Source organism: Tachypleus tridentatus, chromosome 13 (assembly GCF_004210375.1).
Source record: "Tachypleus tridentatus isolate NWPU-2018 chromosome 13, ASM421037v1, whole genome shotgun sequence".
In the NCBI taxonomy this organism is placed as follows: Eukaryota; Metazoa; Arthropoda; class Merostomata; order Xiphosura; family Limulidae; genus Tachypleus; species Tachypleus tridentatus.
Window position 1 is genome coordinate 143,275,246 of NC_134837.1, and position 22,249 is coordinate 143,297,494.

The following is a 22,249-nucleotide window of genomic DNA, read 5'->3' on the forward strand; positions in this document are numbered from 1 at the left end:
ACTACTGGTATAAAATTTTTATTAGTATATCATCTGTAATTGTGCAAAACCACGAGACCCGGCATGGCCAAGCGCGTAAGGCGTGCGACTCGTAATCCGAGGGTCGCGGGTTCGCGCCTGCATCGCGCTAAACATGCTCGCCCTCCCAGCCGTGGGGGCGTATAATGTGACGGTCAATCCCACTATTCGTTGGTAAAAGAGTAGCCCAAGAGTTGGCGGTGGGTGGTGATGACTAGCTGCCTTCTCTCTAGAATATGGACACTCTGTATAATTAGACTGCTAATCCAACAACATACGAAAGACTTTAAGTCCCCACAAAGTAGACAAACATGTTCTTTGTATTCGACCTTATTAAGAAGTTTGAGATTTTCATACATTTCCTTCAAGTGAACCAAATGAGCAATAAGAACACAGTGTTGTTATCATTTGTGAAAGAGAACAACTTTCAAATTTCTTCTGGAGGAGTCAATGAACAGTTGTCACTAGCTTGGTTCATATACTGTAGCTCTTGGCATTGATATTAATTCAGTAATATTGTTACAATAAGTCAGCAAACATTTTTGCAAATACTATGATATAACCTTTTTTTCATAACTTCTGTATCAGTGAAATTATGTCTCTGGAAAAGGTAAGTTCTCAGCTTGAAATCAGGACCCCAAAATCTCTGAAAAATCATTTAGAAGGCCAAAATCATTACATTCACCTTCTATGAAAAGTTGTGGTTCACCAGACATTTCAGGTTGAAAACAATTTATATCATTACAGTGGAAATCCTCTAAAGCAGCCACCTTTGGGACTGAGATAAACTGGCCTAATTAGAGGGGTTCCACTGTACATAATTAGGGATTATGTAAACAAAAAAGGGACTGTGATTGAATGACCGCTTTCAAGGGGTTCCACTGTATTTCTATTAACATCAGACGAAACTGTACCAAGAATCTCTGGTAGAGTAGGTACAAGTCCATCAGGCCCATAACAGGTCTTATAGCAGATTAAAGGTTTAAATAAGAAATTTCTCATTTATTTCAAGTCTTGCATGCTACATAAACAAAAATAGCTGTTATCTTCATCACTTCTAGGCTCATGCTAAACTACTGGAATTCCAAAAGGCAAAGACTTTTTCTTACCTTTTCAACACAAAATTCAAACTTTGTGCAGAGCCCATGATTTGTCTTGGCCCTCAAATTTTATTTCAAAATATGCATTACATGCTTTTTGATGAATTATATGATGTTTTGCTTTTGTTTCTTTACAACAAATTACCACAAATATAACAGAATGTCTGGGTCATTTACACAGTATGACAAATAAATAATAATGAAAAGAAAAAATAATGTTGAAGTGCACACAGAAACAAATACTATACAGAAATGACATCACATGGCCTATTATAACCATTTATATACTAGTAATGTGTTTCTTGTGGGTTATAAAGTGGTCAATATGTCTCTCATGTTGCAACTGGCCAACAGAAATCTATAGCCAGTGGTTGTAAACATTTTAAGCATAATAAAATATGATTCAATTTCAATGAAAATGATTCACTTATGATGTTTTGTAAAAAATCTATATGTGAAGAAAAATGGATATTCTTCAGATTAAGCTACAGCAATTACTGTAGAACATGTAAAAATTTCAAAACCATCGCTGGCCTGTGTAATCCAACTTCAAGACCATCAAATGTCCCCCTCAAACTGCACAATTGATAATGTGTCTGGCTATATACTATACTCTCAAATATCCAGTGAAAATAATTATGTTTAACGATGGCCAAATCAAATTATACTAATGCTACCAAAAAATTAGGTGTTTAACTGATGTAGAATTTTGATCCCTACTTTCTTATTGATGAGAAAACTTTAATGATCAACTATCCTTTTGAAGTATAAGTAAAGTAAATATTTTATAAAGCACAGAAAACACAAAAGTTTTTGAAAGATTTACTAAGAATTGATCTATCATTACATCATTAATACACAATTAAGATCATACACAACTGACCTTCATGTGAACAGAGATGACCACACATAAAGTGGACAGTGTTTGGTAAAATCATGAAAAATGAAAGCTTCAAAACTTGTACAATATAACACTACCAGCCAACAGTCTTTGCAAACCTGTAAAACATTTGTTAGTTAGTTTCTAACATTTTATAATAAAACACTTTTTATAAATTTCAGTGAAATTACCCATCATAATTTACTTATCTGACTAATAGTTATTTATTAACCAAATACATAACTGAAACAAGTTTTTTATATAACTTATTACAACAATTGTTAAAATGCAATCATTATTTTTCACTTGTAAGTGAAACGACTAAAGTTATAGAAATGGTTTAGAACCTCCAAAATAAGACTTCTGTTTTGGAAAATGACAGGCAAAAATAATTCTTATAAGTTCTATTCTACTGATTTCTCATTTTGTATAGTCTCTTACATATTCAAAACAAAATTTCAAGTCAATATTTGCAACCAATGTAACTTGTTCATCGGTAACTCATGTTGTTTACTAGATAGTTAACTAACATCATTCAGATATATCCTCATTAAATCCATACTTAAAAAATTATTTAAAAGACCATGTTTATTTTTTATTGTAAAATGAATAATACAGCAACATATAAAAATATGTAACTTAACAAAAACATAACACAATCCGAAGTTAAGAAATGTCTGATTATATTAAAGTACTTTGGTAGCCTGTTTAAAGTTCAAATGTTTATTATTATTTTTTAATGTGCTACCAAAACTAAACAGAGGACTCATTACATGCTGTAGAAACCAGAGAAAGTATGTTGGGTTTGTAAGAGTACATTTATTTGTCTTGAATAATTCATAGTTCAAACATACTTATTCATGACTGTCACCTCTTTCCCCTTCAGTATCTTCTGCTAAAAAATAAAATATATATATATATAAAACAGAAAAAAAGTGACTTTTTCTTTAATGTAATTGATAGTAACAAAATTTAATAATACAATTCTTATTTACCTACAGCCAAACGATACTTTGAAGTTCCTATATCTTTAACAATAAATCAGTAATGTGTGTAATATTACACAACATTAATGTTTAACAAATATTTAGTCACTGGCCCTGTATGTGCTTCTAGTGAGATGAATATAACAGCATTTCACATGGATAGTGAAGAAAGGTTTGCCACTTTCTTACCAAAGAACTAAAAACAAACCTAATAATAGGTATAGATAACTAATTATATTTTTCTAATGTTCTTACTTATAAAGATTAGTATCCATTGTTTTATCAGTTGGTACCTACACTGTTAAGAATATTTTCAACTACAAACCCCTACATCAAATGTCATTACTTTTGGGTTGATTAAACATGAAACACCTTTGGATAAATTTAATTATAACAAACAAATCCACTAACGTATGTAAAAATTACGAGTTACTAAAAACTGAATTACTATTAGTAAAAAAGATGAAAGATACAAAGTTTGTTTTAGTTTAAAGCTATACCCTGGACTGCCTGCAGTGTGTTTACTACATGGAATAAAGCTCCAGATTTTAGTAATTTAAGTTACCACTGGCCCACTGGATGGCTAAATACAAAGTAAATAAATTAACACATTTTATTAATAAATCATCTAATAACTAAAGCATCAGAAGACCAATCAATAAAATACTGTCACAAAAAATTCAACATTCAGAATACATATCCTTTCAATGAAGCAAGTAAGCACAGATGATTCAATTTTTTTTCTTTATGCAAATATGTTACGTATTCTTAATTTCAAATTTCATGTTCTCTTCAAACACAGAATAGTTATATAATCTCAGATTTGTCTTTGTGAAAACAGTGTGTTAATCAGTAATTTTATTTTCAGCATTATTTAACTGAGTTCTTAAGTGCCAAGTTTTGATTTCCTTTCAATCCACCATTGGAACCTAAAGGGTTGTTTGTTTGTATTTTTACCTTTTGTATAAATACAGTTATCTACCTACAGTTTTGTAGTTGAGTTATTAAGTGTTTGAAATTTAATACCTTTTATAAACTCCATAAAATATCAACTTTAACTGCCCTTTGTTTTTATTTGCAACTTCCTAAAACCTATAGTAGTAATAATGTTTTTTAATAAGTGGTATCAATTTCAACTGTCTGTCTGCTAAACCCAGCAAAACAAGATATTAAAATATTATTATGTTAATTAAAACCCTACTGTTGCATTTTAATACTTATTAAAAAGCCAGGAAATAATGTTTATTCAAATCTGTATATGTCACACACTGGAGAAATAGTCATGCATTATGGTCAATGCTACCAACCCTGCTTCTGCATCTTCTATATCAGATAATGGCAAATTGACATGTAACAAAAACAAGAAGGATAAAGCTGAATAACCAAGAAATAATACTATTTCTATTCAGTATAATTTACATTTATTAGAAGATGTATCTGTTTAATGTAAATCAACTATTTGACAGAAATAAACTGTTGGATCTACACAGCTTACAAAGATGTATAAAAATGGACGTATACAACCTCCCTAATTTAAAAAAAAACAACAACAAAAATTCCACTAAATAACATTCTCAATTGCTGATTTTTTGCCAAAATTGATAACTCTCCAAACTGATTCCCAGGCTTTTACAATCCAGGTTTTTATCTAGTATGAGATGTTTTATAAAGCAACAGTCTAATTACCTATTAAAAAAATTGTTATTTCAACATATTTGGTGAAAATGTTGATTTAAATATCAAGTTTTATAATTAAGTTTTGTTTAGAAATTTGAATATTCCTTTTGAACATTTTTTAATTACCTGAACTAGACATATTCACCTTTACAGAAATATCATACATATAGATTTGATATTAAATGTGTATTTGATTTTATAAAGTTTAACCAAGATGTAAATTTATTTAATTAAAACTATTTGTGTTCATTTTTTCAATTATGCATTGAGTAATCCATAAACTAAAATTTCATATCTTGCTTAAAATTGTGAACATAATTTCAAATTCAATGAACAAAACAAATCATTAACTGATCTCCACAAGCCTTTACAGTTTTTTCCTCATGCAGCGCCAAATGCTCAAAACTTATCTAGTATATGAATTGCACCAAGATAATTTCCATACACTTCTGATGAATTTTGTTTATCAAAACTTGTGCAGGACTAACACTGTAGAATACAACATTCAAATAATAAGCAACTGACAAAAGGAATATGAAAATTGAAATACAGATGGTACTGTTGACAACTTATCTCAAAATTACTGGCCTAATTTCCTGTTCAAAATTTAACAAAATATATAAATAAATGCTTGGTATGTATCTTATTAAGGTACATCTACTGAGGTATCCTGAAGGTCTAAAGTTCAAAATGTTAATGTAAATCATCAACACTGTTTGAATGTTGTCTGGAAAATCACTTTCACAGAGAATACTCAAACATGTCCAAGGATATTGTCTTTTATTATCACTACGACTGTAAAAACTTAAATATACTATTCTTGTTGGTAATTTTGAGAATACTACATTAACAAAGAAATATTTTAGACTAGCAAACATTAACAACACTACAACAGACTGAATTTTTAAAGCCTTTTTTTTTGTTGTTGTTATACCACCTCAATGCTGATGTTGGAAAAAAAAAAATCATTTGCATTATATCTGAAGCTACCGATGAAGTAACAAAGCATAAGTCACAGACCAAACATTACAATTATAAACTATTGTCATGACCTAGCCTCTCTATTGGTCTCTCCTACTGCATGAATGTTTTAGTGGCACATAGCTTTCTCTAAGATGGATGTACTTTAAAAACATATCAGTGCCTTCTTTCTGGAAGCCTGTAACATGATAATTAAGAGATAATGTCAAAATAATCAACAATAACTATGGTTTTTTTCTATCCAAAACTGATGTTTTGTTTTTCCAAAACCCAAGAAAGAATCAAAAGATAACATTTTCCGAAACTGAAAATTTATTTCCAGTAATACTTATCTCTGCTGACACTATAGCTATTCTTTGACCTCCAGGGTTTCAGCTTTGCCCATCTAAGCACTGGGTTTTTTTCTCACTTGCACAAGTCTTTTATACCTCACTCAAATGCTTTTGGCAATATCCTCTCTACCTACATCAATGTATCCTATATCATGGTACTGTATTCATATAAGAACCTCGTCCTGATAATATTATCACTTTCTTGAAACAGGTACGATCCCATTCGTTAACACCAGCTCTTAACGGGAAGGAGGGGTGGGAAAATGTCAGTGGAGGTAAGAATTATTGGAAATACAATTTAGGAAAATGTTAACTTCCAAAACATACCATCTGTTGATACTATAGCCGGAACTCTACACTGAGAATGAGAAGGGCCAGTGAGAGAATTATTCATACAGAAAGCATCCCTATAGATCAGGGGTGTACTAAGATTGTGATACCAGAGGGAGGAAACAACTCTACATCCAAAACAGGTATGCCCTTCACTTAAGCAAAGTTCTTACATCAAGGGTTAAAATAGTATGAAAGTTTATCACTATAGGCCAGCACCAAACAGACAGTCCAGGTTCTACAACTTGGGAATAGAATTAAAGAATTTTGGTCTCAATATCCCACGTTTGTGGCTACAGCAAATGGACCATAATGTTAGATGTAGATTACGTGTGACTGGATCCCAACCTGTAGCCAGGGACCTGGGTAGAAGGGCTCACAACTTCACCCTCTTCTTCAGAAGTGGATTAAACTCATTTAAACACACTAGAAGAAAATCCTGTCTACCATCACAGTGACTGGAAACTGGGTGTGGTGAGGACTCCAAGTTAAACAAGTAGAACCCTTTTTGGGTGGGGGTGCATTGGGAGTTCTGACGAATAGTGCTCTTGAAACTGCAACAGAGGAGTCAAGTTCCCTAAATTTTTAAAATCAAACTGACACCGACTTATTCAATCAGATGATTGGCAGGGATGGGTAACATTTCCTTTAGTTTTATTCATGATCATTCATAAGTGATGGTCCACCAAAAATAGCTAACACCATCAGGTGAATTCCTAGATGGTCTTATGGAACACCTCATTTCTACAGTGCCTGTTGCAACTGTTAGTAAGTATAGTTAAATCAGTTGCTAGTGCTGATTTGTAGTGATAAAAGCACACCTATATGAACAAAATTTGCCACAGAGTGGGATCTAGTACAAAGAGATCAGGGACTGTGGAAAAAAGAAGAGGAAAAGTACTCACCTTCCTTATAATCTAGCAGATGTGGTCAAAACAACCACAGAGAGTAGTCCAAAACCCTTAGAATACGTTTCCATTGAGACACCATAGGTAATAAGTGTTCCACTTCTGCTGATAAATGGTCATTGTGGGTCTACAAATAAACTGAAATAAATATGAGGCTACTTTAGATGTGAAATCCCAATGTTGCATGAGAGACTGTTTACATTCCATACATGAACTCTGAGTTTGGAAATGCCTGGGTGTAGAATGCCAGATTGAAGTTGTCTCAACAGATGTGCTCAAAGAGGAAGTGGCAGAGGTGGGCACTCTTGAAGATACTATAGAGAAGGAACCCACAAAAGAGATGGCCAAGCTGGGGTTAACAACAGTACCTGACCAGTAGTGGATCGAATCATAAGCTAGAACTATGGGAAAGGCAGAAAGATGTAATCACGTCCAATCCTGATCGAATACACCTACTGCCAAAATCCGAGAGTGAGGTACCAGAGACCAAAATGCCTGTGGTTGAGAGTTCCAATGAGTGGCAAATGTGTCAAACTGAGGGCAAATCCACTGGAAAATCTTGTGGTGTGGCTACCGAGACAGGTGATCTGCCATTACCTTCATCACACCAAGAATATGACATGCTTGGAGGCTAATATGATGGGAGTGAGCCTAGTAGAGAATACTCAAAATTCAAATATAAAATCCTCTCAGAACATGTGCCCCCTTGACAGGAAGTGTGAGAAACCATTGTGGAACTGTTTCAATAAATCATAATGATTTTCTCCTCCAATAGATCACGACCTTTATCCATACCTCATTGGAGAGCAAGAAGTACAAGAATATTAATGTGGAAGGTATATTTGTCTTCCATCCTTGACCCTAAAATTCCTGATTACTGCTTTTTGCACCCCATCCCTAAAGTTAGGCATCTGTGAAGAGATGAATCTCATGACAAGGGGATAGTACAGGAACATAGGTGTTAAGTAGTATTGTTCAGATCCAATCACCAATAGAAATTTGAGATATTATTCCTGATTAGGGAGATTGAATGATATAGTGAATCACAGTTCATGATCTATAAGCTGAACAGCAACCAGTGAAAGGACCATATGCAAGCTCATTTCAAAGGAATCTGATACTCGAGGGATGCCCACATCCTCAAAATCAACAGAACCATCCACGCAGTAGGATAAGGAGACATGAGCAATAGTGTAAATGCCCTTCTCAGAGCCTAGTGCTTAATGGAAGTCAGCTGCATCTAGCTTAAAAAGACACCCAGATACATAATATATTGAGTTGGTAAGAGAATGGACTTCCAACTTTGACAAGAAAACCAGTCTTGGTGGCTTCTGAAAGGAGACACTAGGTGTGTTGTTCTGTCAGCCAATGAAATGGTGCCGTAAGAAGCCAGTGGTCCATATGATGGTGAATGCAGAAGCCCAAATTATGAAGATCATGAGAGAAAGCTCTTAACACTCTGCTGAAGATATATGGTGTAGATGCTTGTACAAACGGGCAGAGTCCTGAACAGCAGAACCTGATCCTTTTGTACAAAATGTGGATATCTTTGAGATTGGCTTCACTGTTGGAATGTGCATCTGCAGATCTGGTGAAAATACCAATGCAGATTGAGAAAAGACCCCATTGTGAACCAGGGAGGATCTAACAATTGGTTGAGACAAGCTAAATTGATGATCAGCTGCCAATCTCCTGTCTTTTGGGGCATAATAAATAATCAGGAATAAGAACAGAATCAACTCTCTCCATATCTCTCTTTCTCCAAAACTCCCTGACTGCCTTGGAAAGAAAATCCATGCTCAATAAATTTGTTGGACATGGAAATACCACAGGATGAAAGCATAATGGAAGAGCTGAAGTGAGCTGAATGACCTGACCTGTTGTCAAATGAATCTGAAAAAATTTATAATCTGTTCTAAGTGATCACAGGGTCCAGTTTGGAACACACATTGTCAAAAAGGGGACCAAGTCTTTGATAATCTAAATGTGTATTTTCATGGATAAATATGAGACAAAAAGACATATCTGTCCCATCCCAGCATGAACACCAGTATCTGGTGAATGAGGAAAAACAAAATATTCATCCTCAGGCCTTTCTGCCATTAAGAAGGCAGTAAGTTCATAGGAACTATAGAAAACCTCAAAATTTGACAAACTCAATGTTCTAACTGAAGAAAAGGAGCAGTACCTGGCTGATCCAAGCTGGACTTGTAAGAAGCCAAATAAGCAAACAAAGGTGCCAGAAAAGAGAGAGTTAAACTGTCCTGGATCATTGACAAAAGCCACCTTAGAACTTCCTACAATAACAAAATACATGTCTCCATTTCATAATGGATAATATCATGGACAGCCTCAACTAAAGCCACTAGATGATGTTACTAGTTGTGACAGCATGCCTGTAGAGAAACCTTTATTATAATGAGGTGCTTATATATCCTACCAGAACAGAGAGCATATTTATGCAGATGAAGAAGATATTGCCAAAGGCATTTGAGTGGGGTATAAAAGATTGGGCAAAACAAAAACCTTGTGTCACTGAACAGTATATGTATGTTTCAAAATTGTACAAATATTCTGAAGTATACTGAAAATAAAACAAAACAATTCTTTTCTTATCAAAAATTACTTGCAGGACTTTTGTGCTCCTGACTAACAAAAAAGAAGGGAGGGGGAACTCATGTATATGACTATCTTTTTCATTAATATCAAATAAACCATTGTTCTTCCTCATATATTTTGAGATTTCAATTTGAAACAAATTCATATCCAATCTCTGAAGATGTTATAAAAGTACTCTACAATGCTATGAAGCAAATTAAACAAACCTACAATATTAATATGGCACAAAATGGTGTTATTGTATCCTTAACTTGGAACCAGAGGTCCAAATGAAAGATTAATCAGTATTTCAGCTAATTTCTGAAAATGTAAATGCATTAAAATAAAAATAATTTTGATTTATACAATTTGATCTTTTTACATTTAAGAACATGAAAAAAATTACACAGCTGTAAAGACTGCAATTATTAAGAATTTTCTGAGTTAAAGTATATTGTATAATAATATTTCAACCAGAATACACACACACACACACACACACACATATATATATATATATATACTCTTCAAAAAAAGAAACGCAAAATGCAAAATTTGAGACAAATTGTTAACAAGTTTATTCCGGTTAGTTCTGTATGACATGTGTAAAACTTTGCACATTCACTGCTGAACATCCAAAGTCTGCAAAGGCGAAGTCCACGCTCACTAGTTGAAGTTTAACGTCACTCAACATCAATAACAAGTATGCCCCCCATGAGCATCAATAACTGCTTGGCATTTCCTGCCCATGGAGGCGATGAGATGACGAATCACATCCTGTGGAATGGCTGTCCACTCAGCCTGCAAAGCTGCTGCAAGCTGAGGTAGAGTCCGCAGTTGAGGTTGTCACCATCGCAGACGTCGATCCAACTCGTCCCAAAGATGTTCGATGGGGTTTAAATCTGGTGATCTGGAGGGCCAGGGAAGAACGTTGATATTGTGGTGTCTCAAGAAGACAGTGGTGAGTCGGGCTGTGTGAGGACGGGTGTTGTCATGTTGAAAAACGTCATTGACGTTCACCATGATGGGTTGCACATGGGGCCTAAGAATCTTGTAGACGGTTGCGTACGGTCTGGTTAGAAATCCTATGCAGCCATGGTATGGTTGAGGCAATAGACATTGAAGTGGTGGTCCTATCCCGAAGGTGACGTAACCGGATGTAGCAATCTTGTGCGGGCGTGGTTATACGAGGTCTGCCAGATCGTGGATGGTCACGAGTTGATCTATGTTGTTGGTGACGATTCCATAGCCTTGTGATGGTGCTTGGATGGACATTCACAGCTCTGGCAACATCTGATCGAGATTCGCCTGCTTCCAAGCGACCAATGGCGTTGTTGTGTTGTGCTTTAGTCAGTGTCGGTGTATTGCGTGTCGGTGGCTTAACACTGAGCTATGGAAACTGAGAACCCGTAGCTTTTATAGGGATTTTGCACATGTTGCACTTGCAGAACATGCAGATCTTTCAAACAAATTTAATGGACACGAACGTGTTTTGGTGAAACATCCGATGTTTTTCCTCCGTTTTCAAAGTGCACAACTTTTATTGTCATTTTGGTCTGACAATCAGTGCCTTAACACGTGTAACATCACAACTCTGAGCTTGTAATGTTATTACATATATTTCTCTTTGAAATAAAAAAAATATCCCTTTTGAGTTTCTTTTTTTGAAGAGTATATATATATAAACTCCAAGGCTCTTCTGGAAGGCTGGAACAAGACAGACAGTAATAGCCAAGATGCTACTTATGTTAGCAAACTATTTGAACAACTGTTAGTTATGTCAAAAGTTGTGGTAAATGTAGATTATAGAATATAAGCAATTAAATGAAAGGTTTGACTGCTTATAACATGTTACAGTAATAAAATGTAATGCTATATGAACACATAAATCACATTAATTTATAAATATGAGGCATTACTTCTGCAAATTCTTAATTTTTAAATTCAATAAATCATGCAAGAGGATTTGTAACACCTAAAAGCTGTTTTACTTGCATATAATCTATACCTCATAGGTTTAAAGTATTACTGGCAACAAATTAGATAAAGGATCAGGAAAAATGAATATTAAGCCCACACACATCACACAGTGGAACGAAAATGTCCAACTGAGATCACAATACCTTTCTTGAAAGAATCTTCCTCATCAACATCCTCCTCTGAAAAGATATAAACCATTTGTTTCAGATGTACAAATAATATCAACATAAGTAAACATATATTATACTGATCTATAACTTTTCTTCAAGTGTTTAAAATCAAAAACAGGGTGAGATATAAAAACTACATATCTCTTTATATTCTTCCTAGCACCATATAATACATTTCAATTTGGTGAAAGAAAATGGAAATATTTGTAAAAAAAAATGTTATGTCCAAGAGGAGGGTATTTGTAAAATATTCCATTTTATAAACAAAAATGGAATTATTTTTTTCATAAAAAGCATGTTTACCTTTCTGGTAAGTACATTCAGACATACTACCAACTAATGCATTGCACAGTGAGATACTTACACTGGAAAATTATTTTGGTTGTTTGGTTTGGTATTTGATGGTACAAAGCAACTAAGCTATCTCCACCAAACATCTGGTTAAAAGTAAAAGTATTCAAAATGTATAAAAAAGGAATCAAGGTAAAACAAAAATTTAATTTTTGAATTAAAAAACTTAGTGTGAAATCCAATATTTATATGTAGTGCACATCAGTAAGAGAAAAATTACAGTAATACAAGTTTGAAAACACTTTCTGTAGTATAATTTTAATTATTATAATTTGCCAGGATGACTAAAGGGTAAGTTCAAACATCAGCATTAATCACCTGAAGTTACCCTTTCCAGTCCTTGTTTAAAGTTATTTGATGGTATGGCCAGTTTCCAATTTTATATCAAACAAATTGTACTTCAAAAAGAACCCACAAAAAATATCTAATTTATGAATTAAAAACGTAAATAGTGTTAAAAATGTCAACAGCATTTGACAGGTGGACAGTGTCACCATTGCCAATAACACTGTCTAATGTTATGAGCAAACCTTGAGACGAAACACGTCTAAAATGGTGCTGTTGTTGAGAGTCCTAATGATGGCAAGACAGTAAAATGTGGCTTATTATAACATAAGTGTCACAGAGACAACACATTGGTACCTCAGTCCCAGATAAAAGAAAACAATAAATTAAAAAACTGTTACCAATGTGTACCCCAGTTAGGACAACTTCCTCTTTCCAATTCTTATTGAAACAAGACGGCTAAAGTTCAACAAAGGGTTTAATTTTAAAATGCCTGTTTTCACGTTGTTCATTCCAAGTCGACTGCCAACTGGCATGGAGCTAAGCCTTGAATACAGGACCAGTGATCGGGCCAGAGCAGACAGGCTTAGCTGCAGTGTCAACGAGCTCTTTCCTGCAAATACCAATATGGCCTAGTATCCAAAAGAAATGGATAAAAGTAGGCATTGAAGAAAGATGGGCCAGTTAGTTTAGAATGCCGGCAAGAATAGGGAGAGAACTGACGTGAAGCAATTCCAGAGCTAACAGAGAGCCAAATAAACTCGTATAAATAGTACTGTTCATGTACTGCACAGCTTCTATATGAACCAGGGCAAGAGAAATGGCATATATTTCAGCAATGAACATAGAAACTGCAGAGGGAATTCTGTGTGCAACAATGGCAGAGCCCACAGAATCATCTGATTTCAAACCATTTGTATAAATGGGAATGGTTCAAAAGATGTTTGGCAAATAGAAGGTGATACTACTAATCAGGAGTATCTGCCTTCTTCAGATAACTCAAAGAAAGGTCACATTTGTGGATAGTAATTAGCCATTGATCAACTCCCCAAGAGGTGGAAGAGAGGACAGGGAGGATGTTAAGTGCTCTTGTATACTTGACATGTAACTAACTGCTTGATGTGTGGAATGAAGGTTATTTTACGGTCAAATAAAAGCCCCAAGAACTTTGCCTCAGGAACCATGGGAAGAACAACTTCACCATTATGGAGTTCAGGATCATGGTGAATACCCTGTTGAGGGCAAAGGTGTATGCAAACAATTTTAGAGAAAGAAAGGCTGAAACTGTTTGCTGTGGTCCTCTTCAATAAATGATTGAGGGCAGTCTGTAGCTGCTGCTCAATATACCTCATATCTGAAGACACACAAGATGCAGAAGTTGTCGACAAAGAGACTGTTTGCAACTGTAGGAGGGCAGTTGTCTGTTGATGCCATTAATCTTTATAATGAAAAGTGTGACTCTCAAGACATAGCCCTGAAGGACTCCAAGTTCTTAAGGGGAAACATGGGAAAATGTTGAATCCACACAAACTTGAAATTGCCTGTCCATTAAAAGTTTTTAAAAATGAGCAAATGACCATGTAACCCATATATATATAGAGGTCTCACAAAATGCCCTACTTCCATGTTGTATCACAAGCTTTCTCAAGGTAAAAAACATATAGAAACAAGATGTCACTTGAGAATGGCTTCCCTGAATAAAGTTTCAAGTTGAATCAAGTGGTCCATGGAGGAGCACTGTCTTTGTAACCCACACTTAGTGGGTGAGAAGAGGTTGTTTGATTCGAGAAACCAAACAAGACTAGCATTAACCATTTTTTCTAAGATCTTACAGCAACAGCTTGTCAAAGCAACTGAATGGTAGTTCAAAGGAATCTTGGGATCCTTCCCAGGTTTAGGAAAAGGGGAGTACAACAACATGGTGCCAAGCATCAGGAAAAACATTCTCCTGCTAGATCTGATTAAAAACAATCAGAAGAATCGCAAGAGAAGCAGGAAAGAGATGGTGCAACCTTTCATAATGAATATCATCAGGTCCGACTGGTGTACTGCCAGACCAATGAAGAGCAAGTTTAAGTTCCACCAGTGTAAGGGGCGATTCTAGTCATAGAGATCATCAGCCCAAAAGGAAATAGGCAACTTTTCTACTCATGTTTTGATAGCGAAGAAAATGGGGATGAAACAGAAGTGCTAGATGCGTGAGAAAAAAGCTTTCGCCGAGAGTACTAGCAATGTTCTGGGTATCAGCAACTTCCTGGCCATCAGAGGAACAAGATTGAAAGGGGGACAAAAGTATACTGGCCATTAACCTTTCGAATTTTGTCCCATATGACTTTGGAACTTGTGGTAGAAAAAATGCTAGATGTGCATTTACTCCAAGATTCCTTCTGGCTTCGACATCTGACCTGCCAAGCACGTGCACAGGTCTGCTGAAATGCAATGGAGTTTAAAAATGAGATACCTATGAAAAGGTATCCCAAGTCTGTTTTTGAGCTGTTCTTGTAATGTGGCAGGCAGGATTCCACCAAGGACGAGGATACTGTGAGAAATGTGTTGAGGGTTTAGGAATACACTGAGCAGCTGCCTGGATAATGCAGTTAGTTACTGCTGCTATACAGTCATCTATCGATGGGTTACACATAATGACAGGATCAAGTTCTGAGAGAGCAGTGAAATAAGGCCAGTTAGCCTGATCCAGCTTCCACTGAAGCCATGACCAGTTTCTCTCATAATGATAGGAAAATGATCATTGCCCCGCACATTACTGTTAACTCTCCAAAAAGGTAAGTGAAAAGTGAAGGGAAGCAGATAGAAAAATCTACAGTAGTAAAAGACTGACTAGGTGCATGAAAATAAGTATAAGAACCAGTACTGAAGAGAGACAGGTTGTGGTCCAAGAGCATATGCTCTATAGCATGACCATTCCCATCAATACCAGCACCACTCCAGAGGGGATTATGTCTATCAAAATCCCCCAATAGTAAAAAGGGGAATGGTACCTCCTCAATAAGGGCATCAAGGTCTGACTGATTATAGATCTCTTCAGGAGGCAGGTAGAGAGAACAAATAGTGATGGTACAACACAAGGAAACACAGATGACTACAGTCTCCAAGGGTGTACTCAAGTGACAAGGGCACGGTGGGCACGTATTGTTCAAACCAGCAATGTCACCCCATCATGCACTTATCCATCAAACAACCTGTTGTTTCTATACAAGGAAAATTGTTAAAGGGTGACTGTATCAGCAGGTTTCAGAAACATTTCCTGTAAAGAGAGGTACACAGGATGGTAAGAATCAATCAAATCATTAATGACATCTAAATTTGATTAAAAACCTTGACATTTCCAGTAGATCATTGTTATTTATGTGGAGAAGAATGTGGTGGGAGATCTTCTGTTTACAACCATGTTTTTTTTTCTATCAACTCCCACGGATCCTGCCCTGGGTTGAGTAGGCAGGCCTCTCTGTCTGTGGACCAGGATTCCATGAACGAATGGTTGATTTACTTCTCGGGGCTGCAGAAGAGGATTGACTCAAGGAAACACTTGAACCTAAAGGAAGTGAAACTGAGAAGTCACTGGAAGGAGCAGTAGGGACAGAGATGGAAGCAGACATTGATGCATAAACCTTTTTAATTACAAAGGGTGCAAGATCCTCAAGATGTTTTGCAAATGACTCTGTTGAAGGCACAGAAAGATCTCTCTGCAATCCCACTGTGGTAGTGGAACAGAGTGCAGCAGCATATGTCCAAGATTGAGTTGGGGACAATAATTTCTGAGCCTCTGGGTAGATGATATTATTAACAGTCTAAGTATTGCACCTTTTTCTCTTCTACCCCTTTAAGGCAAGAAATAAAGTAAGAGGAGTGTGAACCATTACAGTTAACACAGTGTGGTTCTAGGTTGCACTCATATGCATCATAACATTTACCACCACCACATATCAAAGAACCACATGTTTTTGAGTGACCAAACTGCTGACACTGGAAACATCTGAGAGGGTTAGGAATGTAAAGCCATACTTTGCAGTTTAAGTAACCTGCTTTGACTGTGGCAGGATAACATGGTGATGTAAACATTAATATCAGAACATTGGTAGAGTCCATAATTCTGTATATGAGTGAAGATTTGGTGCACCACAGTAATGCCTTGACTGGAGAAATCAGCAAGGATTTCCAACTCGGGAATATTCTTTAAATCCCTCTCAACTATAACTGGTCTGGAAGAATTCAAAGTTGCATGGCTTTTGATTTTAAGAAGAGTTTGGTATGTTGTGGTGAAAATGTTTCCACTGAAATGCCTCCAGAGTGCAACTTCTTTACTGACTTTGGGGAGCCAGCAAGCCCCTCTAATCTCTTATGAATAAAAAATGGAGATATATGCCCCAAAAATTTCTCAGATAAGGAATGGAGAATCAGAAATTGATGTGTTGAATCTGGATTTAATGGTGACTGTACAACAGAGTTGTCCATGTGTGGTCATTTTCCGATATGTTTTTTCAATTCTTTCACTTCTACTTACTTTGTTAGAAAGAGAGGTATCCATAACAAAGAGGCTACATTTTAGTACCCACTGACCCTACCCACTATGAAGCCCTACAAGTGGATGCACTACAGAGCCAAACAAGGACACTCCAGCAATGCAAGGGTTTCATAACCACTATACCCAAACACCAGCATCAGATACAATGTCCACAACACCTGATGAGAACGTCCAACACTGGAACTTGATTGATCCTAGCCCAAGTGAACCAGCCGACTGACCCAAGTGGGGCTACCCCAAGGCCACCCGTCTACAGACATTCTAGGCCAAATTGGTGTGTTACTGACAGACCCTTCAACCACCAAGATCCTCTCCTCCCCTTCATGGGTCACCATGCACGGCAAGCATGTGGGTGGATGTTTAGATCCCAAAGAAGGTAAACTGCTCACTATGTACAGGAATCCACACTGCAGGGAAAAATTATTTTTCTTAAGACATAAACAATATTTTTGAAGGTGCTAGAAATTAACTTAAAATTTAAAAAAAGTTTTGCAATTATCAATACATAATGACCAGAAATTATGAGAATGATTGATATCTGCATGTAAAACTTCAGTATTTTATACACAGTATGTATATCAGAAGTGTTAATAAAAACTTTATTCCCTCCACATACATGTATAAAACAACTTGCACATTATACTACTTATGGGTAATTGGTACTGTTGGCTACACTGTCCCTAATTACATTATTCACAATTAATTTTAACAGTACCAACAGCATTGCAGTTAAATCCCATAATTATTGCTAGAATTTCCTGTCTTAGATTAAAAATCACTGATTTCATCGAAGTTTTTTTTTTTTATTAATTCTTTATGCTGAATCAAAACATGAAAGTACTTGTTATGTGAACCCCAATTACAGTGAAGTCAAAACCAAGTTGACAATTTGATTGTTATCATAATCTGATCAACTGCATTTCTTAACAATAAGTGTTATGTCACACACTGTGTAATGTAGAAAAAATCAGATCTACTAATGATAAAAAAGAATTTTCCAGAATCCTGTTGTAACAGTAGGATATTTTTATGGCTAAAACCAAGTGTATAATTTACTGTTTCTTGAATCTGGTAATACAGAAAATATGCAAAAATTATAAATTTCATCTAAATGAGGTTAAAGAAATTTCCTGCAATTAATCAGACACACCTTCTCTATATAGTACTGTTGTTGCATCTTTCATTATTGGAGATGTTCTTTGTCAATTATTTGGTAAAACAAATAATCCAAAGTCTAATCCACTTAGTAATAATAAAAGTGTTTTATATCTCAGACTAAATTATACAACATGCAACTTTCATATAACTAAAATGTTTAATTTAACATTAGACAAAAAAGCCTCAATACATACTCCACTTAAAATGTAGAGCTCTTAACGGGTTGATTCAATAATCAACTAAAAAATCTTACCTAAATTGCAAATCATATTGTTCAATTCCTTACCTACACTTTCATCATGTGACATTAAAAATACTGTCAAACCTTGTGACGAACCATTGGTAGAACTTGTGGATTTGGATACATATGATATTGAGGCATCAATATCTAGATACATATCAACTATTACAATGAGATATGCACTCCTAATTTTTATGTTGTATATGAATGTTTTTCTGTATTCAACATGTTTTTGCTTTTAGTACAAATTAACCACTAAGCTACTCAACTGTTTTAAGCTAAATACTATGCATGTGTAAATGTGCAACCAGTCAGTGATGACAGCAAGTTTACTTGGGGTTCTTATGACACAGTTTTAATACAGTTCTACTTTCTAAAATACACATGATGAAAGCAAAACAGGAAAATATAACTTTTTATAAGAACAATGCTAACAGTTATGGTGAAGATAAGTCATACTGAAAACTTCAGGAATCATCAGACAGCCTTGTTCTGTGCGAGAAATTACATCCTTTAATTTTAGAAATATTGAAGGAAAAGAAACTGGGATTGCAGCTTCAACCTAACCCTTGGCTAACAAAGCCAATATTCTGTCCAAGAGTACAACAGCCCATCCCCTTCTCCCTTCACCAATAAGGATTTTTAACTGAGTATGTAATTTGATACATTTACATTGTTGTGGTCAGGCAATTAGTGGATTGACCTACTACCACTCAAACAAATGATGAGTCTAACTACACTCATACATTTATCATTAATTACTTCATATTATGAATCAATGAAAGTAAACTTTGTAACAAAACAGTATTACAAGTAAAAAGAAACTCTAGGACTGGGGCTTAAACCTAGGATCTTTGGCTAACACAGCCAACACTGTATTCAACATATACAGTGTATACTTTACATACACACACACATACAGAAATACAACTTTTATCTCACACAAATCTTTGTGTAGATCATTATGTTCTTCATACCAAAGCTATGAAACATTTTCAGTGCTCTAAAAAGACAAAATAAGTAGGAAGGTCTTCTACATAGCCTTTTCATAGCACAAGTGTATAAAGTACTATGCAACAAAATTCATATTTTTAAAATGTGCATGTTTTATTAATAAATTCATAGTATATGCAGCACATAAGTGACAATAAGTTGTCCAGCATACACAAAAAATAGATTTATCACTATCATGTGTATTAATATTAGTAATAAAATCAAATAACTTACTTAAAAAAAACAAACTTGTATCTACCAAGTAGTAAGTATTGTATTATTGAACAGAAAGTTCCCATTGATGAACAACTAATTACTTTATTTTATTAATTAATAAAACACAGTACATTTGAATACACACACACACACTAACTAGCTACAGTAATCCACCATTTGTTCAATCTCTCTCACATTCTATAACTCAATAATATTAATGCTTTTTCATTAATATACACAAAGTACCTTATCAATTAATCACACACACAAAAATCCAAATACTAAATTCTTCCTACAGCATGTACAAAATAAGAAGTGCAATTTATGGGATCATTTCAACATGACAGCATTTCTCAAAACAAACTGTTTTAAATGTTTTCATCTACTAACAGTTTATACCATCATTTCAGTTCCAAAGAGCCTAGAATAAGTTTGTAAGTTTGAATTTAATTGTCTTCTTAAAAAACTAAGTTAAACAAGATTGGAATACGCTCTTTGAGGAATTAACCAGTGTGAAAGTTATCACCTCATATTAGGACTCAAAACCTATTAAGTATTCAAATCTTGTGACATATATGCAGAACTGCTTTGGTTTTTTGTGTAGCGTAAACCTTTGTTTAATGCTTGTTGTTCAAGATTTGTAACCTTTCTGAAATTATTTAATGGAAAAAAAAAGAGATAATACTTGTACATTTTAAGCAAGAAAATTTGTTACATTATGGAATAAAAACCAAACATTTTACAGCATAAAATACATTTATTAATGGTGGGCTACTATAATTATAATAGCAAAAATCATTTTATAAAATAATATCTCATAATGGATCTTTGACAGAATGCAATACGTTACTCTTGATCATTGCTCAATAAAAATATTGTTTTTCTGTTTTTCTTTTTCTTAGTATTATGAGCAAACAATACTATAAAATCCCTTTGTGAGTTTGTCAGGAGTAATTAATTTTCATTGTGGTTTTTAACATGTTGTGAACTTAATATAAACTCAAGTTATAGCACTGACATTCATATGATATTGGCCTGGCATGGCCAAGCATGTTAAGGCGTGGGACTCGTAACCTGAGGGTCGCGTGTTCGCATCCCCGTCGCACCAAACATGCTCGCCCTCCCAGCCGTGGGTGCGTTATAATGTTACGGTCAATCCTACTATTCGTTTGTAAAAGAGTAGCCCAAGAATTGGTAGTGGGTGGTGATGACTAGCTGCCTTCTCTCTAGTCTTACACTGCTAAATTAGGGACGGCTAGCACAGATAGCCCTCGAGTAGCTTTGTGCGAAATTCAAAACAAACAAACAAACATATAATATTACAGTTTCAGGGACACCTAACTGATCCACTCTATGCTTTCAAATGTAATTTATTTTAATACTTTACACTGGGGTGCTTTGTCACTCTGTTTAGCACTCAAGTAATTTCCTTGAATGCAGTTATGGTTTAGCTGTTTCATCTGAGATACAGAATAATTTTAACTCAAGATGGCTCACAACAGTAGCCTTTACCTATGTTAATTTACTCTTCTATACATGATGGTATACTAAATAGCTGTAGGTACCACATCACTGTGATATTTTTACTTTTCAAATAGTTAATAATTGGCATTTGTATTGAAAATAAATCACACATTAATAAATTGTCAAACTATAATACATAACTATATGGAACAAATAAGCTTATTATTCCAAAAAAATGTTGTTCCTCTGATGTTTAGGCTAAAAAAAATCACAAGCCTCATTTACAAAAATGGCCCACCTGTAGTGTTCAATATCTTGAATATTTTCAGTAGTAGCTCACTTTCTGGAGTTTTACAAAAACTGACATTAGTTTCAAAACTCCTTTTTAGATAAATAGCTATTATCTGGTATGAACACTTCACTGCTTTCAGATAATTATTGAAGAATTCTAAAATGAACTTATGACATTAGTCTATCCCTGCCTTGGGTGGTAACAACCTATTATGTCAACATATTTATCCACTTTCTGTATCACTGTGCAATACAAAATTAACCAGAGAAAAATCAGAACCAAAATTTAATATTTAGATTGAGATATAGTAATGTATGCTTACATGGTATCTATATTACTATTACTTTTAGGAAACCGTACTTTCTCCATTTGTTTCATCTCTAATAAAGTTGGCCTTGTCATAAGTCTTTATGAATGTGAGATCAATCTCAAGTAAACTCAGGAAGATATCCAAATTTAACTTTTACTGGGAAAGCATTTAGAAACATTCATTCTAAATAAATAATGAAAAATTTTGCACATATATTTTTACTGCAGTAATTTAAAATCCTAGTGCACCATTAGAAAAAGCTATATTTTAATTGTTTATTTCAATTAGTTAACATATCTATGTATGTTTCACAGTTATCTTACTAGATGTTTATTTTATAAGCATTTTTCTTTATTTTACTTAATAACCAATATGTTAGTATTTCTATCCCTCCATATGAAAAATATTTAAATTGATTATGCAATAAAAGGAGCTC

At 34.7% G+C, this 22,249-nt stretch overlaps 1 protein-coding gene across 5 annotated transcripts in view; it reads right to left on the reverse strand.

Moving 5' to 3' along the window:
• Nucleotides 1-1,924: 1,924 nt before the first annotated feature.
• LOC143240567 (protein SET-like) overlaps nucleotides 1,925-22,249 on the reverse strand; it is a 59,247-nt gene continuing 38,922 nt past the window's right edge. For 2 of the 5 annotated variants that reach the window (XR_013021821.1, XM_076483219.1), the window contains 3 exons: nucleotides 11,934-11,969; nucleotides 2,853-2,890; nucleotides 1,925-2,117 (listed from right to left, as the gene is read on the reverse strand). Coding sequence is in view for 3 of the 5 variants with exons in the window: in XM_076483219.1 (XP_076339334.1) it covers nucleotides 2,853-2,890; nucleotides 11,934-11,969 (74 nt within the window). In the remaining 2 variants the exon portion in view is untranslated. Of the gene's footprint in view, nucleotides 2,118-2,574; nucleotides 2,894-11,933; nucleotides 11,970-22,249 lie in introns of those variants that run through there. The other 3 variants (XR_013021820.1, XM_076483218.1, XM_076483220.1) reach the window with 2 other exon arrangements.